Below are 26,748 nucleotides of genomic sequence, written 5' to 3' on the forward strand. Positions count from 1 at the left end.
AATTACACTTTAGAGACATGTAAAAACGTTGCATATCTTTTAGAAGAAAAATGTTATTATTGATTTAATTCCTTTGACTATAGGTGAGATTAAATATCTGTTTATAATTTATGAGCTATTTTCTCCTGATAAATCACTTAAACTTTTTAAAAATTGTGACTTTCACTATACAGAGGTTTTCATTTTCATTAGCTCTGTCAATCTTTTCCTTTATACTTCTGGATTTCATGTCATGCTCAGAATTTACAAGAAAAAGGCAAATTGCAGAAGAGTGTGGATAGAATTACCTCATCGTTAGTAAAAGAGAAGGCAAATGTGTGTGCAGTCAGGTGTATATACTTAAGTGATTATTTACACAGAATAGATGACGTATTTTAAGTGAGTGGTTCTCAAGCTGAGCAAGCACCAGAATCGTCTGGAAGGCTTGCTCAGTACAGGATGCTGGTCCCTCCCAGTGATTCTGGGGCGTTTTTGGCAGGTCTGGGGTGGGGCCCAAGAATGTGCATTTCTAACAAGTTCCCAGGTGAAGATGGTGCTGCAGGTCCCCAGGCCACACTCTGAGAACTGCTGTTCCCATCTAGTAAAAGTTAGCCATGGGAAGTGGGATTGAAGTTTTTTGTTTTCTAACTTTATTCACTTCTGAATAAAGCAAGAGTTTCTCTGATAGCTAAGAAAACAAGATGGCTAAAGATGTGTGTGTGAAACACCACCATGCACAGTGTTTATCAGTGCAGAGCATTATCACCAGGCACTTTGTAGGGAACACGCTGAAGATTCGCCTCTGCTTGCCGAGCAGTAGTTCTGCCTTACGTGACCACACTAAGGGCCCCAATTCACACTGCTGGGATCTGCCTGAGGAACATACTGTGCTCAGACAGCCACACAAGTAATGATTTAGGAGCAGAGAGCACGTGGGGCAAAGGGGAGGGGAAAGGAGGACAAATCTCCAGGTGGTCTAGATGAGGGGCTGTGGGCATGAGTTTGGGAATCAGATCCTCATCTGTAAAATGGGTGTATTAGCACACCTAGCACTTGGCCTGGTACACAGGAGGTGCTCAGTAAGTGGGCCACTGGAAACCTCTGTCCCCACCGACCTCCTGAGGAGCCGGAATGGCCCAGCCCACTGGCCTGCCTCACTCAGGTGATGTCCTCTCCCAGCACAGCAGCCCAGGGTCCGGACACCGCCAGGAAAGCAGCCCCGAGGCCGGCCGCTCTGGCTGGGAGCTGTGTGGGGCCCCCTGGGGAGGGGCTTGGGCTCTCTCTTGTCTGAGGCAGAGGGAGGGCTTTACCTACCCCGAAGGAGATGTAGGCGCCCAGCAGGCTGCCAGCAATGGTGGCGTAGCCTCCCGTCATGACAACATGGATTTCAGAGAGCGTCATGTCTGCCAAATAGGGCCGGATGAGCAGAGGAGCCTCCGTCTGCAAACAGGAAAGATGTCAGACAGCCAGAGCCGGCCAGGACAGCACAGGAACCTGGGGCGTCCCCCTCCCTGCCAGTCACAGTGGGTGCTGGGGACCCCAGGGGACAAGGCAGCAGCCTGGCGTGAGGACCATGGCGTGTTTTTGGCTGAGCCTCTTAACTTCAGTGTCAGCCTGGCTCTGGAAAGACCCCCAGGTCTTCCTAGGCCGGATAATACCCCCGTGTCCAGCATCTTCCATGGGCAGGCACCCCACCCAGTGCCTCACATTCACCTCTGACCACCCCAAGAAAGCATGCCCAGGAGGGCAACCAGGGGACCAGGGAGGTTTGAAGAATTACCTCCATTCATGCAAAGGGCAAGAGGCAGATGCAACCACAGACCTGAGCATTTAATGAAGCCACGAGGGTTTCCAGAAAGAAAGGAGCTGGGGCAATAGATGGTGTGTTTACCTCAGGGCATCTGGGGAAGCCTGGAGCCATTCATTCATTCACTCAGTAAGTTGTTACTGGGCACCTATGTGCCAGACTGTCCTATGTAATAGGGACACAGGGGTAAACAAGCTGAAGTCCCTGCCCCCAAGGAGCTTATGTCCTGGCCGCAGTGAGGGGAGAGGCGATGAAGGGAAGAAGTGGGTGACCAACAAGGAGCCAAATAGGTAAACCGCGTAATTTTAGATGGTGAGAAAAGCTATGGAGATGAGTCAGCAGGAGGCCCAGCAGTCGGTGTGTATTTAAAATCTAGTAACCAGCAAAGGCCTTCACGAGGGTGGGCGTCCGAATGAGACCTGGAGCCAGCTGCTCAGCCTGGTGGCCCAGCCTTCCAGCACAGCACGGGCAGGGGCAGGTTTGAGTTTGGCACGTCTGAGGGCCCGTGGGCCGGCCAGTGTGTCTGCAGCAGGAGGGGTGTGCGGGCGCGCAGTCACGGTGGAGGAGGAGGGCAGGTGGGCAAGCCTTGGTCTGCAAAGAGCACGAAGTGGGTTTCTTTAAGAAGGGAGTGACATCATCTGACTTGTATCTTTACAGGGTCACCCCAGCCACCTGTGTGAAAGACAGACAGTAGGAGCAGAAACAGAGCAGGGGAGCAGATAGGAGGAGACTGCAGGGTCCAGGAGAGAGAGAGGCGGCCTGTGGCAATGGAGAAGGACAGCAGGGCCGTCTGGGATGCGACATGGGGTGGATGTGACGTAGTGATGGGGCCATTTGCAAGGGAAGCAGAGGAAGATGGATGACTCACGATTTTTGTCTTAACAATCTCGAGGAAGACATTACTGTTTACTGAGAAGGGAAAGATGCAGGGCTGAGCAGGTGTGTTGGAGAGGAAACCAAGCCCTCAGCCGTGTGGACTCAGCCTGGTAAACTTGAGGTGCCCCTTAGATGGCCACGGGCAAGGTCAGGGCTGTTGATGTGTCAGCTGCACTTTAGGGGACAGGCCAGGACTGCAGAGAGGGGCCTGGGAGATATTTAAGGTGTGTAAGCTATGGGGCTGCTGTGCCCCCCCGGGATGGAGTGTGCGGGAGAAGAGGAGAGCCCCGGGCCTGCCAGCACTGAGGTTGAATTGAAATGATGCCACTAATCCTTGCAGGCTCCCCATCCCTTCCTTGGGGAAATCTGAGGCCAAGACCCAGAGTTAGTTCACCCTGGCAGCTCTTCACCTCACCCAAGACCACATTCACCTGAAGTTTGTATTCTTCTCAGCAATACCACTGATCACATTGACAACATATAAGATAAATCCTTCCTACTCAGTATCTTTTTCTCTTTTCCCTCATTTTGAACATCTTAGGGGATTTTGGACAATTCATCTGAGAGCGCATCTGTCTTAACTGGCTCACAGAAAACAACTTTGAGATTAACATGCTTGCACCATAGCAAAAAGATGCAAATATTCTCCACAGTTCCCTAAACTGTCCAATGAAATACAGCATGCTTTGGCAAGTGTGTATTTTGGTGACTCAAACATTGGTCGATGGGCACATTTTCCAAAAAAGGGAGGGGAAAAAAGACAACATGGTGTCGTGGCAAGAACTCTGGCCAGGAAGGAGGAAACCTGGATCCCAAGCCTTGGCTTATACTGCGGGATCTTGGCGAGTCACCCCCACCTCCGAGCCACAGCTCCCACGCGCACGGATGGGTTCCGAGCTGATGGAGACAGCCCAAGCCCGGAGGGCGAGGAGGCGGCACCCTGATTCCGTCCTCCTGCACCGGCCCAGGCAAGGCGTGTGTCCCCAGATGGACCATCCCGGGGCAGCAGCTCTGGCGGCCCTGGGAGAAGTCTCAGGTGGCTCTTCTGCTGAATCCCAGCTCTGGGGACCCAGGGCACCCATCCTCCTGTGGACGCTGCTGCTGAGCACAAGCACAGAGGCCATACTCACCTGGCTCACAAAGATGTTCCCAGCCACACTCAGGGTCTCGGTGGCCATGGTGCCCAAGGTGGCCTGCATCAGCCAGGCGATCTAGGAGGCAGAGCGCTGTGGGGGCCGGCATCACAGCCCCAGGCCAGAGAGAGGCAGGGCGGGGCGGAAGCTCCTTCCAAGTCTTCCTGCTGACTACCAGCCCAGCACAGGGTCGCTCACCTACACTTCCCCAGAAGGCCCATTCACCTTCTCCTATGCCTCCACTGACGGGGGCTCAGGGTCCCCAGGGCCACCCACTCCACCTGAGGATAGCCCCCACCATTAGAGCAGCTCTTCTAAAATGTATGCTTTCCATCTCCAAGCAAAAGTATTCCCTGGTCGAGTATATTTGAGAATTGCTATACACAAACACCTTGGAGATTAGCAATAATATTAGCTGCCTAAAGGCTCTGAGAATTCCTGCACAAACTCGTTCACATTTGCCTAGCCTGACTTCACAAAGCTTTTGGTCTGTGGGATCACTTGACCTGGTAACATTTGTTAAACCATGATGGAACTAGAATTCTGTGGAAAAGGCTTTGGAAAATACTGTATTTGAAATTTCTTCCTTTCAACCAAGAGGAAGTCTGCCCCCCTGGACTTTCCCTCCCTTGCGGGCACCTCTCAGGCTGCTCTTCCCCAACTTCCTGCTGTGGGTATTTGGAGACAGCCGTCCCACCGGACCTCCTGAGCCCCAGACCTCTCTTTTCCAGGCTCATCATCCCTGCCTCCTCAGCCATTCTGTGGACTGCATGGTGTCAAGGCGCCTCCCTCTCCCTCTCATGATTCAGCTGGCCACAGCCCCTTGGTCGGACACCCCCAGATGTGGGGATAATTGCCCCCTTCATGCTGTGCACTGTGCACCCTTCACATAACCACAGGTAGTTCTGCATTTCTGGCAGTCACCTGATGGTGCTGGTTTATTCTGAGCTCAAACAGCTAAAACCTCAGAATCTTCTGCCAGGTCCGATGCTGTCCGAGGTTGGCTCCTGCATCCTGGTTTGTGCAGCACATCTTACGACCGTAAGCAAAGGACTTGACATTTATACCAGCTAAGTTTGGCCGATGTGGCCCACTGCTCCAGTCTCTCAAGATCTTTTTCATATAAATTGTTTTCCCTAACATTTCTTTTCAATTCTGCCAACTTCCCTCCCACAAAGACCACATGGATTTGGTGTCAGTTCTCCTTAGTATCACAACAAGGCGCTGTGAAAGGATGTTTGGTGAGCAGTAGACTCTGAATGGGTGTAGATCCTGCAAGCAGAGATTCTGGGGGGGAGCAGAGACCCTGGGAAAAGAGGATTCTGGGGGGGCATAGACCCTGGGAATAGGAGATTTTGGGAGGGTAGAGGCCCTGGAAAAGGGATTCTGGGAAGGTATAGACCCTGGGAACAGGGGATTCTGGGAGGGCATAGATCCTAGGAGCAGGGGATTCTGGGAAGGTGCAGGACCTCAGAGTAGGGTATGTGGGGAGGGTTTGGGCTCTGGGAGAAAGGCATTCTGGGAAAGTGTGAGTCCTGTGAGCAGGTAACTCTGGGGGACCCCAGGCCATGGCATTGGGAACTCACCTTCAGGATCACCCACTGCATGAGGCCCACATGGTAGAGAATTGACATGACACAGCTGAAGAAAACAATGATGGGCAACACCTGCCAGGAAAGAGCATAGGCCCCAGGTTAGCAGCAGAGTAGTGGTGGGTACCACACAGGGCCTAGGAGACCCCGGATGGCACACTTGATCCAAGCCTTGCCATGCAGAGGCCTGACAGGCTCACAGAAGAATCCCTGAATTTAGTGCATGAAACCACATATGGTTTCTCTCCTCTCTGCTCCCCTCTGAATAGTGACCATCCAGCCAGGGTCATGCCCTCTGCCCCTGCTCCCCACCCTCCACAGAGGAGGCCTGTCCTGTGGTCAAGAAGCAGGATTTGAGTCACCACTTTTTATCACCTGCTTCTCTGTCTGTAAAACAGGGACAAAATGCCTGCCTCTTGGTTGTTGTGAGGGGTAAAGCGCCGGCTCAAGGCGGGCACAGGGGCTGCCCTCCGCCGTTAGCCCAGTCCCTGGGCCATGACTCTGGCCTTCACCTCCCTCGTGTGCTCTGGGCCTGACTGTGGCCCCCAGCTTCCTAGTGTCCTACTTCCACTCGATGCCAGTGAGCTCAGGATGAGACCCGCCCTGGACCCACAGCCGGCATTGCTTCCACTTCTTTGGGTCAGCCCGTTTCTATTACCAGGCTCACTGCCCCTCCACACGCACCCCAAGCCCCATCGATGCTTCCTTCTCACGTCCCCCTCTCCCAGCCACCCCTCCCCGCAGGCACGGCCCACCTAGCACTTCCTCGCTGCGGTCTGGTTTCTAACAGCCAGGCCAGTCAGGCGGACTACCCGAAGGCCTGCTGTGGGACGGGCAGGGGTGCATTAAAAGCCAGGGTACACGGAGTGGTTGCCATAGGTTGTTAAATAAGAAAGGGAAGGCATAGAACAGGTGTGTGCTGTGCTCACATACGCGTAAAGAACAGTGGGAGGGGGGGCACTGTGCGTGCTCCTTTATGGGCACGGAATACGTCAGAAGGTCAGAAGGACGGGAATGGCACTGGGGACAGCAGTTGCCTGGGTGACTTGAGGGTCGGGGTGGGAGGGAGAGTTACTTTTCACCACATCCTCTTTTGTACTGTCGGAGTGGGTCATCTGTTCCAGTTTAAAAAAAAATAAGCTAACAGAATTGGTAACAGCATGGGAGCATTGCTATGCTGAAATGACAGGCTGGGAAACTGGAACAGTAACAGCGCGCAGAGGAGGCGGCCGTGCACCAACGCTCTAGCGCTGGCCTCTGTGCTGGGACAGCGCACATTTTGTTATTTTCCTTTATTTCCAGTTGCTAATCTGATCCTAATATTCTCTGATAGGTGGACGCTTCTCAAGGGAGGGAATAGGTTTGGGGGAGGCTCATCAGTTTGGTTTTCAACTTGTTAGGTTTGAGATGCTGGTGGAACATACATGTAAAACGGCAAGTGGGCAACTGGGTCAAGGGGCAGGAGCTCAGTCAGGCCGGGCCCCGTGTGGCGCTCCTCTGCACAGAGTGCAGGTTGAGGCCTGGGGTGGGTGCGGGTCACCGAGGACATGGCCCTGAGGGGGAGGAGCAGGGACTCAGGCCAGGGCTCTGAGGTCAGCACCATGGAAGAGCAGGAGGGGAAGGAGAGGCCCACGGAGGGGACGACCACGATCGCGAGAGGCTGAGGAGGCCCAGGAGGCGGGGGTGGAAACTGAGGAAGCTTCTCAAGAAGGGATGGCCAGTCGGCTGTGCCAGATGCACGGGAGAACCCTAGGAAGGACCAGGCGGACCCTGAGCACCTAGCTATTCAAGGGCCCCGGGGACCTAGGCGAGCGTGGCATCAGAGGAGGGATGGGGCCGGCCGTGTTGGGAGCCGCGGAGGGGGTGGGACGTGAGGAAGGAGAGACAGGCAAGGCCGGACAGCTCTTTGGAGCAGCTTAGCGGCGGGGAGGCACGGGGCTGTGTGGGGGGAGAGGAGGAGGGAGAGATGTTTTGTTTTCAAGAGGGGAGAATCTTGAGCCATCACATCCAGACTCTAGCTCACCGACTGGGATCACAGATGGCCCCGGAGGAGGACACCGGCTGTCCTGGGCAGGCTCACCAAGATGAGCACAAGGCTGCCCAGGTGTTTTCCCTTTCCCCTCCCAGGCAGGTGCCGTGGGTTTTCTCAGCCTGCTCTGCCTGGCATCTCCATCACCAGCCTCACTGCAGTGGGCATGTCACCTGATGTGGAGCACAGGCGGTGAGTGCAGAAACCCTTTTCCTGCCCCGTGACGCCTCCCGGCTGCCTGGTGCCAGACACACCCCTGTCACGAGGAGTGGTGACGTCATTCTGCTCTCCCCTGGAGTAAACGCAGAGAGGATCACGTACTGTCTAGACTACTTGTCCAATTTATCATGCGAGGGACTGCGTGGCAGCCTGGCAGGGCTGCAGAGATGGCCCAAGCCAGGAAGGAGAGTGCCCAGGGCACAAGGGCCTGACTGCAGAACTGGGACTTTCTCCGGGCAGCAGGCAGGAGACATTTTCTATCTGTGAGCCGGGGATGTGTGGTGGAAGGGAAGCTGTGTTTTGGATTAAATGGCGACTGTCTAGGGAAGGGAGGTAGACAGAAGAGAGGTGACCCCTGATTTTCTAAGGTGGAATATTTAATATTAAATAAGGTCCTTGGGGCCAATATGATCTCCCAGCCTGGAAAACAAGCTTGGGCCCTGTTAGCATCTGAGATACTGAAAGACAGGGCAGGTAGCTGAAGACTGCTACTATGGGAAGGGGAGGGAAATACCATAAGACCTACTGTGTGTCTACTATGGAGTCCTACTATATGCTAGGTACCCCATGTGTAGTGACTCATCCTCAAAGTAACTGAGGGAGATGTAAATCCACTTCACAAATGGGGACACTGAGGTTACCAGGTTGGTTACCTGCCCGAGGTCGCACACTTGCGAGGAGGCAGAGTACCTCCCAGCCACTAAGCAGGTTGCCAAGGCTCTGCCATAACCCAGAGAGGGCTCGTCCTGGTGCCAGGCCTGGAGCCTCATTTCTCCGTCCCCATGAGAAGCATTCATTCCCTCCAACGGAGAGCCTTAGCTCAGGGCGCAGCAAGTCCCGACCATGACGTAAGTGCTGACGCTGCCTCCTGGACACGCAGAGCAAGCCGGTCCTGCTACCCTAAGGCTCACTCATAACTCAAGGGAGAAGGCACTTCTAGCTCCTGTAGGCCAGCGGGTCTCAAAGTGTGGTCCTTGAGCCAGCAACACCACCTGAGAATATGTTAGAAATGCAAATTTTCAACCTCACCCCCAGAGTTTCAGATCCAGCAGGTCTTGGGTGGGCCTGAGAATGCAGCCTTTCCAGATATTGCTGGTGCTGCCGGGCTGGAGCCCACACTCTGAGAACCACTGCTCCGGAGTCTAGACCATATCCTCTGAGCAAACATCATCTCCTTACCTGGAAATAGGCTCCGAAGGCAGGACTAAGCCCAGTGAGGACTGGCTCTGCTGCTCCCTCTTCCTGGAGCGGGCTGAACTGCAGCTTTTGAAAACTTCCGGAGCCTATCCTGGCAAATCCCCACCCGCTGTCTCCCGAAGCCTAAGCACTGTAGACAGGGCCCTGTTACAGGCCCCAGACCATGGCGAACCACAAAACCCAAAAGCTGGTCAACAATACATTGAAAGGATCATATGCCACAATTAAGCAGGATTTATTCTAGAGATGCAAGGATGGTTCAACACCCATAACCAATCAATGTGATACCACATGAACAAAATTAAGGATAGAAATCATATGACCATCTTAATAGATGCAGAAAAAGCATTTGACAAAATTCAACATTCATTTATTATAAAAACTCAACAAAGTGGATGTAGAAGGAACATACCTCAACATAACTAAAGGCACAAACCCACAACTAACATACTCAACAGTGAAAAACTGAAAGCTTTTCCTCTAAGATAAGGAATAAGACAAGGATGTCAATTCCTACCACTTTTATTCATAGTACTAGAAGTGCTAGCCATAACACTTAGACAAGAAAAAGAAACAAAAGCCACCCAAATTGGAAAATAAGAAATAAAATCATCACCATTTGACATAATGTTATACACAGATGACATAATATTATACACAGAAAACCCTAAAGACTCCACTAAAAAACTATTAGAACTAATAAATGAATTCAGTGAAGTCATAAGATACAAAATTAACTTAAAGAAACCAGTTGTGTTTCTATATAGTAATAACAAGCTATCAGGAAGACAAATTAAGAAAACCATCCCATTTATAATTGCATCGAAAAGAATAAAATGCCTGGAATAAATCTGACTAAAGAGGTAAAAGACCTATACTCTGAAAATCTTAAGACATCGATGACACAAATAAATGGATAGATATACTGTGCTAATAGATGGGAAGAATTAATATTGTTAAAATATCTATATACCCAAGTCCAATCTACAGATTCAATGCAATTCCCATCAATATACCAACGGCATTTGCCAGAACTAGAGCGAATAATCCTATCATTTGTATGGTACCACAAAAGACCCTGAATAGCCTAAGCAACCTTGAGAAAGAAGAACAAAGCTGGAAGTAACAGTAACCTGGTTTCAAAGCATAGTACAAAGCTATAGTAATAAGAACAGTTTGGTGTTGGCCCAAAAACAGACATGGATCCATGGAACAGAACAGAGCTTAGAAGTAAAGTCACATGTACATGGTCAATTAAGTCACAACAAAGGAGCCATGAATATACAATGGAGAAAGGACAGTATCTTTAATAAATGGTATTGGGAACACTGGACAGCTACATATGAAAGAATTACATTGGGTCACTCTCTTACCCAATACACAAAAATAAACTTGAAATGGATTAAAAACTGAATATAAGACCTGAAACCATAAAAATCTTAGAAGAAAACACAGGCAGTAAACTCTGAGACATCAGCCTTAACAGCTTTTTTCTGGATACAGCTCCCCAGGCAAAGGAAACAAAAGCAGCAATGAACAACTGGGACTACGGCAATCTGCAAAGCCGCTGCACAGCAAAGGGCGCCAACAATAAAATGAAAAGGCAGCCTACTGAGTAGAAGAAGATACTCGCAAATCATATATTTGATAAGGGGTTAATATCCAGAATATGCAAAGAACTCATGCAACAAAAAACAAAAAACAATCTGAGTAAAAAACAGGCACAAGACCTGAATACACATTTTTCCAAAGAAGACATACAGATGACCAACAGGCACACAAAAAAAATGGTCAACATTACGACCATCTAGGTAATGCAAACAAAACCACATTGAGATACCATCTCACACCTGTCAGAATGGCTCGTATAAGAAGACAAGAAATGCCAAGTGAGGATGCGGAGAAAAGTGAAGCCTCCTACACTGTTTGTGGGAATGTAAATTGGAGCAGCCGCTATGGAAAACAGTATGGAGGGTCCTAAAATAATGAAAAATAGAACTACCATTTGATCCAGCAATTCCACTTCTGGGTATCTATTCAAAAAAAACAAAAACACTAATTTGAAAGTATATATGCACCCTTATGTTCACTGCGGCTTTATTTATAATAGCCAGTATGGAAAACTTAAGCATCCATCGAGGGGTAAGTGGATACGAGTGTGGTCCACAGATGCAATGGAAAATTACTCGGCCATAAAAAAGAATGAAATCTTGCCATGGGCAACAACATGGGTGGACGTTGAGGGCATTATGCTACGTGAAGTAAGTCAGACAGAGAAAGACAAATATCGAATGATCTCACTTATATGTGGATCCTAAAAAAACAAAACAAACAAATGAACAAAACAAAACAGAAACAGACTCTGGGGAGGTGAATGAAACAGTTAAATGGGATTACATGGTATAAACTTCCAGCTATAAAATAAGTAAGTCATGGGGATGTAATGTAAAGCATAGGGAATATAGTCAATAATACCATAATAATACAATAATATTATATAACATCAAGACAGATGGTAACCAGACTTAGATGATCACTTCATAATGTACAAAAATATTGAATTGCTATGATGTACACCTGAAATTAATACAACATCTTATGCCAATTATACTTCAATTTAAAAAACACAAAGCTGGAAGATTCCTCAGAGGTGACTGCTGTACCCACCCACCACCACCATTATGGGAAGGCAGAGGGGACTTCCTCCAAGGCCAGATAAACTGTACATGCCTCCTCAGGATGCTGCCCCCTCATGCCCATCCCTGCCTGTCTGAGTGTCCTTCAGAGACCTTTACAGATGCCAGCCTCTCAGCTTCATGCAAAAGAATGACACGCGGTCACTGTTTCACACTATGCACAAAAATAAATTCGAAATGGATCAAGGACCTAAATATAAGATCTGAAACCATACCACTCCCGGCTCTCCCTCTCCCTCCTCTGAGCTCCCCAGCCCGAGCCTCCACGTCCTTCCCATTTCCTGCCCCACAGCCTGCTCACTGTGCCCACCATGGGCCCTCGGTCACCACATCCTGCTCGGGGCTCCTCCCCGAGACCACCTGAGCAGCACCGCTGAGCTCAGTAGTGAGTGCATGTGCCAGAGGCTTGGGAGGGGGCCTTGTGAGTGGGGGGCTTGTGATGGAGTGATGGACAGCAAAGGAATGAGTGTGTACCCCAGGCCGGTTGCACCCCGAGAGGTGTGGGTGGGAAGTTACTAGAAGGGGGATGGGGCCAAGACCGAATGACTAATCAAGAGGACACGGCCAGGAGGTGGCTGCTACTTCAACTGTGCTGGACTCCAGGCCAGGGGTCGTGGGGATCAAAGGTCCCCAGGCAGGGACTCCACTCCCTGGAGGAGTGATGAGCTGGCCTGTGATGTGGCAGGAAGCAGCTCAGACTCCAAAAATCTGTGTGAGCTCAGAGAGGACTACCCCAGGCTGACGTGGGCCGGCGGCCTTGGACTAGGGCCGCATGATTCGTGGAAAGAAAGGAAGGAAAGTTCCTGAGGTTTCCATTCAACTCAGCACCAGCAGAGCCAGCCCGCCTTGAGGACAAGCCCAAAGCTAGGCACACGTGTGTGCGCGGGTGCTGTGGGGAGGGGGCTTGTGAGTGAGGCTTTGTTATAGGACTCTTGGGAGAAAGGGAATTCCATGTCCGTGGGGCACGTGTCTGAAGTCCTCCCTCGCTGGCCTGTCTTTGCAGAGCAGGCCACTGGCTGGCACACTGACCAGTTTGTCTGGAGCACAGGGCCTCCCAGGGGCTGGGAAACGATTTGAGGTGACTGGGGGATCTTGAGGCTGGCTAATGATAAACCTCCACACTTGTTTTTTCTCTCATGACTGCATTCAATCTCAAAGTCTTTAGCAACCATTAATATATATTTTTTAATGTATCATTATTGTTATTAGGGATGCTTTTGGTATTTGGAAGGGAGACATGATATCACTGCCTCTTCTTACAGCGCAAGGAAGAAAACTTGCTTGACTGGAAGTCTAATAACTGGTGCTAGTAGCCCTGCTCTGCCCCACCTCCCTGGGCAAGGTGCCCCAGTACCGCTCCTCTCCAGGCTGTGGTGTGACCACCTGTGACATAAAGGGGAGACCCGAAGGGCAGTGGGCTCCCTGGAAGTCCAACCATCTATAAATCCATGGTTCTAAAAGGTGACCTGGAAAGAGATGCAAGTAGCAGGTGTGCACACATTCTTCCACAAAGCCAAGAAAGACAAGAGGAAGGGGGTGGATGCAGCTGCAAGCCAGGGGATGCATGCAGGGCTGCCGTGGGGGAGAAGCTGGGTGTGGGCTCTGGGATCAGCAGCTGCTTGCCCAGCGCCCCTTCCTCCACTTCTTTTCATAACAAAGCTTTAATTTCCCTTTGGGAAGCTACTCCACCTCCACTCTCAGCCCACAGGCTTCAGGTTTAACCAATCAAAGCCGTGGGATGGCCCACTCCCGGATTTCCTGCTGAAGCTAGTGGACAACAGCCTCACTCGCTGGCTCTTTCTCTCTGTCTGTTCAGGTTGCTGAGTTGGTTGGATGTAAGCCTGGCACCGCTTTGCCACTACCTCACTACCTCAGAAGACTGTCTCCAAGACTAAGACTAAAGCCAGTACTGACAATACAGAACAGGATATAAACAAGGCAGATCCCAGGAGATGGTGAGCACCTGGATCCAGCAGGAACTGAAACCCCTAGATTTCTCAATCATAGGAACTAATCTTGATTTGTTTTGTTTTTGGCTTAAGTCACTTTGAGTTTTGTTTCTCTTACAACTGACTAACTCAGGAGCTAAGTATCTGGTCAAGAAGCACAGCCTAGACTCCCAAACGTGGCCCCATGTTCCAACTGGGAGGGACAACATCGAACGATCCAGTCCACTGTTCTTCCTTCCAGGCTGGGCCCTGCTCCGAGACTAGACCACACTCACGCACTCAGAACACAGGGCCACCCCGGAAATGTAGCTCGTCACAGGCCCTAACGGGAGGTGTCTGCCTGGCTTCCTAACACGGGGGACTAGCAGTACCTGCCTCTTCTAGGCAGCACTCCTTCCAATGGGGAGTTTCTGAGTGTGGCTTCCACTTCACCAGAGCACCTGACCCCCAGCTCTGGCCAGGAGCACACGGCTCAAGTCCCTCCCACTGCCCTGGGCCTGGCCATGGGCCCAAGAATGGTCACATGACCCAAGGCAGCCAGATCTGAAACCTGCCCCCCGGATTGTCTAACTGGGGCTGGAAGGGAAGAGCTTCCCCCATTCAAGGGTGACGTGCTGTAAGAATGGGGGTCACGGGAAATCTGGTGTACGAGCCAATGAAGCTGCACCCTGGGCTAAGCAGAGATGCAGGGCTGCAAGCTGGGCAGCTCTGGGGCACTGGTTCCAGCCTTGCCGTCCAGTTTGTGAGCCAAGGAACACCCACCCCTTCATCTCTCCTCACTTTGCAGTGAGTTTCAAGTGGGTTTCTCTCACTTGCCACCAAATAGTGCTACAGAATACTTTTTTCCTTTTAAACTAGGGGGAAAACAAACATCTAAGGTCTGGGGCCTCTTTGTCTCCATTGCCTACCAAGGAAAGGGCTCTGATCTCAAGGCACAGAAGCTAATAAGCAAAAACTCTGGGCCTGGGTTCCGATCTTTATTCCAACACTCACTAGCTCTGTGACCTTGTGCATGCAACAACCACTCTGAGCCTCAATAACTTCATCTGTAAAATGGGGTCAGGACAGAGTTTTCCCCACAGCGAATTGGTGCCTGGCACACAGTCTTTGCCCCATAACTAGCAGCTGTTAGGATTTCCTTCTCCCGGAGCTTTTCTTCCCTGTCCCACCAGTGTCTCAAATCCAGAGGGGACAGAATGGTCCCCAGCGGTCCTGGACCTTGCTGCAAAGCCTGTGAGTAGATCTTGGCCCTAGAGCGTCGGGAAGCTCTGGCCTCCCTGGGCAGGCCAGGCCTGAGGCTGAAGGGAAAGCTGCTCAGGGCCACAGAGCCACAGGGTGGAGGGGGGGTTCCAGGCAGGAGAGGCTGGCTGGGTGGGGGCCCGACCCCCCGTTGGGGCTCACAGAGCCAGCCCTTCCCCTCAGGCACAGAGGGACTTCCCACCCATACCAAAGAGCCTCCATTTCTTCTGCACAGAGCAGGGCACCAGGCACTGGGTGGGGCATCACCGGGCTCGGGGTCAGTGAAGACTCCAGATGAGTGAGGCCCGGCCTGGCCTCAACTGGCCAAGAGCAGACACAGCGGCGGCCTGCAGGGCTAAGCGGTGGACTCCACACAGGCCCTCCTGCCCCCTCACCCTCCCTGCCCCGAGGCAGCCTCCTCACTGGTCCGTCTCCCCCAGCACCCAGCCTGCAGCCCCTCCTACATACTACTGACATGATAACCACCCCAAAGCTCCTGTCAAGTCCCCCTTCCTCAAACCCTCTGCTAGACAAAACCAAGGGGCTCAGCCTGGCATTTAAGACCCCTCAAGATACAGCCCACCGCACATGCAGTTTACCCCCAAGCCATACTTTCCTTCAAAGGGTGTGCGAGCCCAGCCAGCTGAGCGACGCCCCGCACCTCAGACACAGTGGCGCTTCCTCGCCTCTGTGCCATTGCCCACGAAGTTCCCCCCGCCTCTCTCCTCATGCCCGGATCGCGTTCCTGTCCCAAAGCTCCATGTCAGTCCCACCTCGTCGAGGAGTCATCCTCACTGTCCCTAGTTCATACAGTCTCTGCCTACATGACTCCCCGGGGACTCGCCTTTGCGCTGGGTGCACTTGAACCCGGCTGCCTGGGGAGGGGGCACTGCAGTGCCGTAGTTTGTCTTGTACGGTGTGAGAAGCTGCTGACTGCTGTTCTGCTTGGGTGGACACGCGAGATCACCTGAGCCCTGGGGGGCCCCTTCTTGGGAATGGAATTGAGAAGGGGGATGGTGTTAGGGCAACCCTAGTGCCCCTCCACGGCACTCATCTCAGGGAAACAGGACAGACAGATCTGTACTGGGGTGCAGAGGCCCCTGGGAGGACAGGAACCTGGCCCCCTGCCCACTCCAGGGCTGGCATTACTAGAAGCCCCTGGGCAGAGTGAGCGTCTCCAGGAGAGAGGCGGTCAGACACCAAGGCCACAAGAGGGTCTCGCCGTGAGTCAGGCTCAGGTGTGCACTGGGCGTGTCTGGACTCGCCTGGCTCAACACCATTCCAGAGGTCCACGGCCAAGCCCATGGCTCAGACTGGAGGCCTCCAGGGCCCAGCACTTGCAGAAGGGTGGGGAAGCTCTGGGAACAACAGCCAGACTAATGACAAGAAGCAAAAGCTTCCAGAACCTGGGATCCTGCACAGCAGTGCCATGCTGATGGCAGTCGGGGACATGGGGCGGTGGCACCCATTCCCAGCTGTGGTGTCATGGCTGGAAATGGCAGCAGAAAACTGGGGCCAGCTAATGGGTGAGCGGGACCCGGGTGGCTCTCTCTCCATCTGGCCTTTGGAAGTGGAGCCTCAGCCTGGAACAGGCCTCAGGGTCTCGACGTGACTTAGGTGTAAGGCAGGCCGAGGAGGGCTAAGGCAGGGATCCCCCTGGTGGGGGCATCCGGGTGCTGAGGCCGCCAGTCAGGGAAGGAAGTACAGCCACAGTTCCCCCCGGAAGGGCGAAGCGGCCCCGGCGCGGCACACTCAGCACGGGCTGCCCATCAAATGATGGTTGGGGCTCTACCACTACACAGTGAGGTCTCTGACTCTGTACCTCAGTTTCCCCTGTAATATTTTGCATGCAGTAGGCACACAATAGATTTAAGTTCAAGGAAGGAAGGAAGAAGCAGAGAGAGACTGAAGGTCTCGGAGGTGCAGAGCAGGGGTTATAGCTTGCAGCTGAACTTGGAAGGGCAGGCTTCCTGGCAGAGGTGGCCTGTGAGGGGCCTTGAAGAAAGAGCACAGTGAGAGGATCATCTGAGCCTAAGGGCTCCTGGAATCTGATCTGTAGATGTCCAGGGTCCCTGAAGCAGGTGGGGGGCTGGGATGGGAGCAGGTGTCATCTTATGTCCCCACTGTCTCTCCTTGTCCTCAGCCTCCCAGTAATTCTATCACTTGAGAAGTCATTTTTTAGAAAAAGAATGCAGATAATTTCTTAGTTTTGCAAATTTTACAAAATATACCAAAACCATAGTGCCGGGTGAAGCCCTCCGGGGCCCCACTGAGGACCTGGAGGCCTGAGATGCGTGAGGTTCCAGCTGGGGCTCTGCCCACAGTCCCCGTCCCCAGGCTGGGCCTCCTGGCTTGCTCTGCCCACCCCCGAGCTGGAGGCCCTGAAGGGGCTGAGCTGACCTGAAAGGCGAAAACATCCTTGATCAGAGCCTCCCCGAACACGAAGCTGGAGCCGGCCTCAGTGTAGCTCAGGAAGATCTGAAAGAAAAAACCATCCCAGACAGGCCAGGGATGAGGCTGGAGGAAGCCGGCTGCAGGACCAGGCTGGTGAGCTGCAGGGGCCTCACCTGCTCCACGGGCCTTCCTGGCAGCTCAGGGGAGAGGGCCACAGAAGCCACAGGCCCTCCAGGCCCCGGCTGTTGGCCTCAGAGGGGCCGCACCACCGCCCAGCAAGGTGAGTGGTTAGAGCCACAACCATGGGCACTTCCTCCTTCTCAGCACGTACTCCAGGAAAGACACCTTTTCAATACACTTTAAAGACATACTCTGAGATGAGGGTTGTGGGAACAACAATAACGAAGAGATCATGGAGGAGCAAGACAGTGAGACGCATGGAGAGGGCTGCCCGAGGTGGTGCCTTCTGTCCCTGCTCACGCCCCTCTCACCAGTGGCACAGCCTCCTCCTGTCCCCATCCCAGGCCCGTGGCCTTGAGGTTCAAATCCAGCCTCGCTTCTACAGGGGACCTGTATTTAGGTCCCAAACTTGCACTGTGGACTGCAGGGACAGTCCCTTCCCTTGTCCAGGCCTCAGGTCCCCATCTGCACAATGGGGCACGTGGCCAGAGCAGGAGCCCGCCTCCCCTCCACGTGGCTACCCCTGGCCGGGCGCCGGGCGTGCGGAGCCCCACCCCGGGTGTTTCCCCTAAAAGAGCATGGGGAAAACTGAGAGGGTGCCGCGGGGGGCGGGTATAGGATTGACCTTGTGTCCTAGAAAATTTAATATCTTTAAAAGTAAATCAAGAAGGTTGTACAACAATGTGAACGAACTCAGTGACACTTAAAAATGATTAACATAGTACATTTTGTTATGTGTATTGACCACAATTAAAAAATGAAATTAAAAAAGCATAACTTCAACAATCTGAACATTATTTTAAACACACATACACAAAGTAAATCATTTTCAATTTTTTTTAGCACTTCTAATTACCAAGAGTTCCCTATCATGGATGACTGCTAAGGGCCACGTGCCTGGTGCCCACGTACCCTAGGCTGGGGCCCCTACTTATACCCCAAATCCTGGTCCAATCCCTGGCTATGGCTTCACCATCCACCTCCCCAGCAGTGCCCCCTCTTATCCACTCCCTGGCAACCCCGGACGCCCTGGGCAGCTGGGCCCCACGTACACACCTGGATCTGGCCGCCTAGCCACTGGAATGCAATAAATCCTGGTTCTGTTCTGATGACGAAGAGTCCAAGTATAAACTGTAGTCCAAGGCCCCAAGCCACAGCCCGCCAGGACACCTGCCACCCCACAGAAAGGTCCTGGTGAGCTCAGCTCTGCAGAGGACCCCGAGGGGTCAGGGTGGGTGAGGGCAGAGGGCATGGCACTGCTGAGGGCTCTGGAAGCTCTGCCCGTCTGTAGGATGGGGATGGGACCCAGCCACAACTCTGGGTCTGTTGCCGATTGTCATGTCCTCCCTCGAGTTCAGAATGGGCCATGCTCTTGGCAGCAGTGGGCCTGGGGCAGTGGGCAGGAGCGGGGCAAGGTCTAACCAAGGACCCAGGTAAGACCTGACCAGCCTTGAGCATGTGCTGGATCCTGGTCATCGCTGGGTGGGGGAGGGGCTGCAGTTGTGGTCCTGAGGTGGACCCCAGTATAACCTCCATCTGCCGCATCCGTCCTCTGGAGGCAGGGCTCCCAACTGCTCCAACCCACCCCGTCAGTGGCCGCCCCCCAGCACAGAGGGCAGCTGGACTCCTAGGGCTGCTGCTGCCTTTCAGCACTTAAGGATCCTTAGCAGCGATCCCCAAACTCAGGTGAGCATCAGGATGTCTGGGAGGCTGGGCTGGAGCCCAGGGGAAGGTGTGAACGCACCATGGAACAGGGAGGGGTCCCCATATCAGGCCCCCTCCGGGCCCAACACCCGGGCACTCACGGCGCCGTGATGCTTGGAGCAGGCAAAGAGGAAGCCGACGAACACGCAGATTCCTGCAAAGGACACGAGCTGCTCAGGCCGCTGGGAGGTGTCCAGAATCAGCCACAGGACCAGGCCCAGAAAAGCAGCGAGGGCTAGACCCCTGCAGGGGACACAAAGCCACTGCTCTCAGCGTTTTTGCCAGCCCGACAGAGAAGCATCCGGGGCCCCAGAAAGGGTGCTCAGGGCTGGTGGGAGAAGAAAGCGCCGTGTGACCTCAGACAAACCATTTGTCCCTCTGAGTCTAGTACCTCATTCGGAAAATGAAGCCAAAGACCTCTCCATTTCTCAAGGCTGCTGAGGGGACTGAATAGGAAAATGTGCTTACTGGGCTTAGTACGGCGCCCAGCACATGCCTCCTTCAAGGAACTCTCACAGCTGCAGGATGCCCAGTCCGGCGGACTCTGACCCTGCCAGGGTGAGGTGGCACCCCCACGTGTCCCAGGACTCAGCCCTGTGGGCCGTGGGCCCTGCTCCCCAAAAGCCCAGAAGCAGCAATGACAGTCTGGAATGCTGGGCTCAGCACCCGAGACCCAGGACTGGGTGCAGCCTTCCAGCAATGCTTCGCCGCCTGGGGCTGGGTTGGGCTTGTCCAGGGGGCAGCCTGAAGGGTCTGAGGGTCCAGGTCTGGGCACTGGGTGCTCAAGGTCTAGCCCCAACCTGGTCGTCAACTCGCTGGTACTACTAATGACAGCTGGTGCTCACTGAGCACCTACTGTGTGTCAGGAAGTATGCCAGGGGCTGGGAGACACATGGGTCCAGCCCCCAGTTAAGAGGTGAAGAAACGGAGGCACGGGCAGGTTAAGCAGCTTGCCCACCACCACCCATCTAGAAAATAGCAGAGCTGGGATTTTCACCCAGACACAGGCAGCAAGTCCGCTCTCTCTCCTAACTGGTTCTCTACACAGTCACCAGCTGGTGAGAGGCGGGCCCAGGACCTGAACTCAAGCTGGTTAATGCCAGAGTTCACCACTTCCGGCCGTGTTTCCCAAATTCCTATCGCCCAGCTCCACAAGAATAATTTCTGCCGTGTCTCTGTGCTCCAAGCACATCTCTTTACTTACTGCTTTTCTTAAAGTTAATTCACTTTACAAAAACTTAAATGCAGGTTTGGGGAGGTTTTTTGTATGTATTTAACACCTTTATGAGAGGTATGATTGGCATATAATAAAGGGAACATGCTGAAAGGGTACAGTTTGGTACGTTTTGATGTGTGTACACACCTTGAAACCATCACCACCACAATTAGGACAGTGACAGTGTCGCCACCCTCAAGAGCTTCTTCATGCTCCTCCGTAATTCCTTGCTTCTGTGCTCATCCCCGGGCAGCAGCTGATGTTTGCTGTCACTCGCTTGCATTTTGTAGGATGTTATATAAGTGGAATCATACGGTACTTTTGTTTTGTCTATTTGCTCTGTGTGATTATTTTGAGATTCATCCAGGTTTTGCGTGCGTCAGCAGCTCATTCCTCTTCATTGCTGAGCACTATTCCGTCGTGTAGATAAACCGCAATGACTTACATTTACCTGCTGATGGACATTTAGGTTGTTTCCAGTTTTTTGGCTATTTCAGATAAGGCTGCTATGAACATTCAAACATTCGTGCGCAAGTCTTCATCTGGAGATACACTTTCACTTCTCTTGGGCAAATACTGTAAGTGGAATGGATCAATTATATGGCAGGTCGAACTTGTTAGAAGACTGCTTAGCTGTTGTCCGAAGTGATTTCATGATTTCACGTTCCCACCAGCAGTATATTAGAGTTCCAGTTCCTCCACATCTTTGCCAACACTTCTTTGAATTCTAGTCATTCTAATACGCATATGATAGTATCTCTTTATGGTTTTAATTTACATTCAAGTCTTTAATCCATTTCGAGTTTACTTTTGTGTACGGGTTAAACAATAATCCAGTTTCATTCTCCTGCATGTAGCTGTCTATGGTTTTAATTTACATTTCCCTAGTGACTAAGGATGTTGAGCATCTTTCCATATGCTTATTTGTCACTTACATGTATTTAAAATCTTGAACCCATTCTTAAATTGGGTTGGTTTCCTTATTACTGAGTTTGAGAGTTCTCAATATATTCTGGACACAAATCCTTTGTGAGATATATGATTTGCAAAACTTCTAGTCATGACTGTTCCCTTAACCATGTATTTTGAAGAGCAGAAGTTCTTATGTCTGATGCTTAATTGATTAATTTTTTTAATGGATCATGATTTTGCTTTGTATCTAAGAAACTTACTTAACTCAAGATCATGACATTTTTCTCCTATAGTTTCTTACAGAAATTTTATAGCTTTAGGCTTTACATTTAGGTTTATGACCCACTTTCAATTGTTTATATAATGTGGGGCATGAATCAAATTTCGTTTGTTCCTCTCTCCTTCCTCTGCATGTACATATTCCCCTGCTCTAGCGGGATTCAAGATGGATGTGCTTTCTCCACTGAATTGCCTTAGCATCCTTGTCAAAAATCAATCGACAATATGTAATTAGATCTCTTTCTGGACTCTGTTCTAGTCCACTGATCTGTCTGATGCTTATTCCACGTTGTCTTGACTGCTGTAGCTTTATAAAAAGTTGTAAAGACAGGTAGTTAGGTTCATCAACTTTGTTCATCTTTTTCTGAGCTGTCTGGCCATTCTGCGTTCTTTGCATTTCTATATGAAATTTAGAATCATCTTACCGATTTCTACCCAAAAAGCATGCTATAATTTTTTTTTTGGTATCATTAATCTACAATTACAAGAAGAACATTATGTTTACTAGGCTCCCCCCTTCACCAAGTCCCCCCCACATACCCCTTCACAGTCACTGTCCATCAGCATAGTAAAGGCATGCTACAATTTTGATTGAGATATTATTAGAATCTGTAGATTAATTTGAAAAGGATTGACAAATTGACAATGCTGAGTCTTTTGATCCATGAACTTGAGATATTGCTCCATTTAAGTCTTCGTTAATTTCTCTCAGCAAAGTTTTGTACTTTTCAATGTAGATTTTCATCTGGTATCATTTTCCTTCTGTTTGAAGAATTTCCTTTAAGATTTCTTGTAGGGCAGGACTGCTTTTTTTATGGCTGAAAGTTTTTCAGCTTTTGTGTATTTGGAGAAGTCCTATTTCTCCTTTGTTGAAGGCCTTCACTGGTAAAGAGTTGACACATTTTTTATTTATTCATTTAGTTTTTGGTTTTCCACGGTTTTTTCATTTGTATTATTTTGGAGAAGACACCTGCTGTCATCCATATCTTTGTTCCTCTGCACATCTATTTTTTCTCTAGTTATTTTTAAGATTTCTTCTTTATCACTGGTTTTCAGCAATTTGATTATGACGTCCCTTGGTATTTCCTTCATGTTTCTTGAGCTGAGGGTTCATGGAGTTTCTTGGATCTTTGGGTTTATAATTTTCATTAAGTCTGGAATTTTCTGGATGTGATTTCTTCAAGTATTTTTTTTTCCCTCCTTTTCCTTTGGACATTTCAGTTACATGAATACTTACTACCTTAAAGTTGTGGCAGGATTAACTAATACTCTGTTTGAATCTTTCAAGTTTTGTTTTAAGATTTGTTAGGCAGAGCCTATACAGGGTTTATCCTACGGCTAATTTTTCCTTACTACCGATCCGAGACCTTTTTCGGCACTCTAAACAATGCCCTGTGAATTATGAGGTTTTCCACTCGGACTGTTGAGATAAAAACACTATTCCTGGCCTTGTGTGATTTCCAGGCACTATTCCCTCTTACCCTTTTGGGTGGATCTTTCTTAAGCCTTGGGTGGGTTCATATGTATTCACTGATAGGCCAAACATTATTCCATTATATGGATATATAATTTTATTTATCCATTTATCAGTTGATGGACATTTGGATTATTTCCCCTTGTTGGCTATTATGAATAATGATGCTATAAACATTTATGTGTAAGTTTTTATATGGACATAAGTTTTCATTTCTCTCAGATATATACCTAGGAGTAGAAGTGCTATTTTGTAACTCCATGGATAATATTTTGAGGAACTAATTGTTTTCTAAAGCAGCCGCGCCATTTTACATTTCTACCAGCAGTGTATAAGGGTTTCCATTTCTCCACATCTTTGCCCATACTTATTATCATCTGACTGTTTTGTTACAGCCTTCCTAGTAGATGTGAAGTGGTATCTCAACGTGGTTTTGATTTGAATTTTCACAATGGCTAATGAGCATGTTTTCATGTGCTTATTGGCTATTTGTATATCTTTGGAGAAAAGTTTATTCAAATCTTTTCCCCATTTTTCAATTGGGCTATTTGTCTTGTTATTGTTGAATTGTCCCTTATCAAATATTTAATTTGCATATATTTTCTCCCATTCAGTGGGTTATCTTTTCATTTTCTTGGTGGTATCCCTTGAATCAAAAACATTTTTGGTTTTTATAAAGTCTAATTTTCTGCATGTATTTTTTTAAAGGAAGCTTTCTACCAATACCTCAAATGGAAAACCAGTATCAATGATTTGTCGTAAGGAGAAGATGACTATAAAAATAAATCCTTTTATAAATCTGCTCATTAAGGAGAAGGCAAATGTAGAAGCAAATACATTTATGAATAAAATGAACACTTTGTTCAGAGGCTGGATCAAATCGTTCTTCTGTGGTATGTGGATCCTCCTTTGGGAAACACGCTCATGCCCGGTGCTCCCCGGCTTAGCTATTGGATAACTTTGGGTACCAGTTTCTTCATCAACACAATAGACTACTGAACTATATCTGTGGTCTTCAGACTCCTTTTTAAGCCATTGAAACCTTTTTTTCCCAGCTAAATTATTCTGTAAACATTGGTTTATAGATTGGATAAAATAGAGTTACCTGGGCGAAATGGGGATGGGGTGTGGGGTGTCTGACGTTCTCCTCTCCAATCTCTCTCTCACCTATGGCATCTCCAAGGGTTCCAGAACTCTAAGGAAGCCAGCTTGAAAACCAGGGGATCCCAAACTATTGATCAGGGACATGACTGGTGACATCAGAATCCCCTGGGGGCCAACTAAAAATACTGATACCTAGACTCCAGTCCCGCCTGTGAATGGACTCCAGGGGCGTCCCCTGGAGGAGCATGTCTCACACATGCCCCAGGTTATCTGATCCGAGGCACTGATAGGGGCCCTCCCTGCACGGAGGGGCTGGGATCTCTGAATTTAGGAAACTGTTGAGTCCTGTTCTGAGGGGTCGTAGACACATATTACACCTGGGCCAGAGAATCAGAGGGGGGTAGGCAGACCCCACAGAGATGGCTGTTGCCTTTGGAGCCACCCCGCAACACCTGCCCTGGGGCTCCCAGCAGCAAGCAGGGTGGAGTGTGGCCCCCACGGCACAGGAGCCCTCTGGTGGGACAGTGACTGAGGCCCTCCTCACCCAGCCCTGGCTGTGACCCAGAAGCTGACGCACAGGCTCTCCGCCAAGGTGCCCGCCGCCCCTGCCCCGTCTGGGGGCTGAGCTCACTCACCTCTTAAGCCAGAAGCTCAGGCGGGAGCTGCCCAGAGGCTGGGCCCACCTCAGCAGCCTCGGGCCCAGCAGCCTCTTCAGCAGGCCATGGGCCAGGAGGGCAAGGACCACACAAGTGAAGACAAACAGCGCCAGAGCCCTCTGGAAATCCAGGAGGCAGGCGATCACCAGGAAGGCTGCGAATGCTGGAGGACACGGGGAGGACACAGAGGGTCAGTGAGGATGACCATGCCCCCCTCCAGGCCCTGCAGCCCTGCCTCCAGCCCCACCTGGTTCCATCCGGAGCATGGGGGGCAGGAGCGTCACCCAACCTCTCTGAGCCTCGGTGTCCTCACACGGAAACAAGAGTGAGCATCCCTGCCGTGTCGGAGGGTTGTAAGCGTGTTAACGGACAGACATGCGTGAAAGGGCTTTGCAGACTGTGAAGTGCTGACCAAATGTGCGAGAGGAGATATGTACGGACAAGGCAAGACAGCAGGAATGTCTGAGCACCAATGGGCCACCACTCTGTTCTAGAGCCACACCAGGGTCCATGGTGGACAGAGCTGCCTAAGTCAGTAACTCCAGGAAGGAGTGCACGTGTGGGCCAGGATCCATTTTCTCCCTGGAATTTCCTTTTCCCCTTTGCCTTTCTTCCTTCAAGCAGTTAAGTCAGTCTGTGCTATGCCTCAGGAAAGGAATATGACAGCACTAGTCAAGATATGGGAGCAACCTAAGTGTCCGTCAGTAGGTGAATGGATAAAGATGTGGTGCATACACACAACGGAATATTATTCAGCCATAAGAAGAAAAGAAATCCTGCCATTTGCAACAACATGGATGGAGCTGGAGGGCATTATGCTCAGTGAAATAAGCCACGTGGAGGAAGACAAGTACCAAATGATTTCACTCATTTGTAGCATCTAAAAACAAACCAAAAAAGAAGGAACCAAACAGCATTAGGCTCATAGTCACCGAGAAGGGACTGGCAGGTACCGAGGGGGAGGGGAGAGGGTGGGGGCGGGGAGGGGGAGGGGAGAGGGTGGGGGCGGGGAGGGGGAGGGGGACTGTTGAACACTGTGACATACATTTTATAAAATTTAAAAAACTGTTTTGGGGAAAAGAAAGAGAAAGGCATATGGTAGTAGACAGCAGAGGGGAACTCTCTCTCCCTGGCTTATGAATTCCAAAGCCTTAGGCACAGTGGCTGCAGTGGGGTGAGGCGGGGCACTCGCTGGCAAAGCCCTGCTGGGCTGGTGGCACCGGAGCAGAGGAGCCCTGCCCCGGGGGGGCCGCTCACTCCAGAGAGAGGAACGGCCGCGCGGGGCTCGGCAGGCAGAGCCAGAGAAAGCTTCTGGGGTTCTGTAGGGCTCGGCAGACACCGTGGCGGCAGCAGTGATGTCTGTGGGGGGCTTGGAAGAGGAGAGAGCGGAGACAGGAACAGGCCCACGAGAGAGACTGGGCGTCCCCACGGCCACCTGCCAGGGCAGCCCTGAGGACCAGACGGAGGTGGGGGACAGGTGAGCGGGGCCCTGCGGACGGACCGCTGGGGACTCCTGGACAAAGGGCGAACGGGCAGTCCAAACAGACCCTGTCACTCACGGGCGTGACAAAATTGAAGTGGAAAATGAGCCAAGTTACAGGAAACCGCTCCCCTTCTCTCACACAGCAGTCTGTGGGCTGGCGTTCCTACTGTCTGGGTGTCACTTAGAGGCACCCAGGGCGGTGCCAGGGTGCAGGCCCAGGCTGTGGGGGACGGCGAGGGCGGGCAGGGTGACCCTCACACCCACCCCAGGGGGCAGCGCACTGGTGATCCCCATTTAGACGGAACTCCGAGGCCAGGGACATAAAGAGACTGACGTCAGGAGGAATCCGGGCTAGGACTCCAACCAGGTCTGCCTGCCTCAGGGCCTGCGGCCAGCAGGGACTCGGGGCAGGACCCACGCAGGGCAGGCGAGGGGGCCGTGTGGACCAGCCCTCCAGGCAGGGCAGGGGAAACGTGCCCCCGAAATTACTTCTATCCTTGTAGGATCCATGCACCCCCACAGGGACTGGGTGTTCCTGTTCCTTTGGGGCGCCCCTGCCCACTCTCAGCCCATGTGGTCCTGCGGTGCCTGACCCACTCCGGGGCAGGAGGCCACCGCGCCCTGGGGCCC

The 26,748-nt window shown here is 51.3% G+C and overlaps 1 protein-coding gene across 4 annotated transcripts in view; it reads right to left on the reverse strand.

Moving 5' to 3' along the window:
• The window catches only part of SLC28A1 (solute carrier family 28 member 1), a 47,196-nt gene that overhangs the window by 12,058 nt on the left and 8,390 nt on the right, over nucleotides 1-26,748 (reverse strand). For all 4 annotated transcript variants that reach the window (XM_073227056.1, XM_073227055.1, XM_073227057.1 and 1 more), the window contains 7 exons: nucleotides 24,615-24,798; nucleotides 19,096-19,237; nucleotides 18,347-18,460; nucleotides 17,117-17,194; nucleotides 5,382-5,462; nucleotides 3,793-3,873; nucleotides 1,294-1,419 (listed from right to left, as the gene is read on the reverse strand). In XM_073227056.1, the coding sequence (XP_073083157.1) occupies nucleotides 1,294-1,419; nucleotides 3,793-3,873; nucleotides 5,382-5,462; nucleotides 17,117-17,194; nucleotides 18,347-18,460; nucleotides 19,096-19,237; nucleotides 24,615-24,798 (806 nt within the window). The remainder of the gene's footprint in view (nucleotides 1-1,293; nucleotides 1,420-3,792; nucleotides 3,874-5,381; nucleotides 5,463-17,116; nucleotides 17,195-18,346; nucleotides 18,461-19,095; nucleotides 19,238-24,614; nucleotides 24,799-26,748) is intronic.

Source organism: Manis javanica, chromosome 18 (assembly GCF_040802235.1).
Source record: "Manis javanica isolate MJ-LG chromosome 18, MJ_LKY, whole genome shotgun sequence".
NCBI lineage: Eukaryota > Metazoa > Chordata > Mammalia > Pholidota > Manidae > Manis > Manis javanica.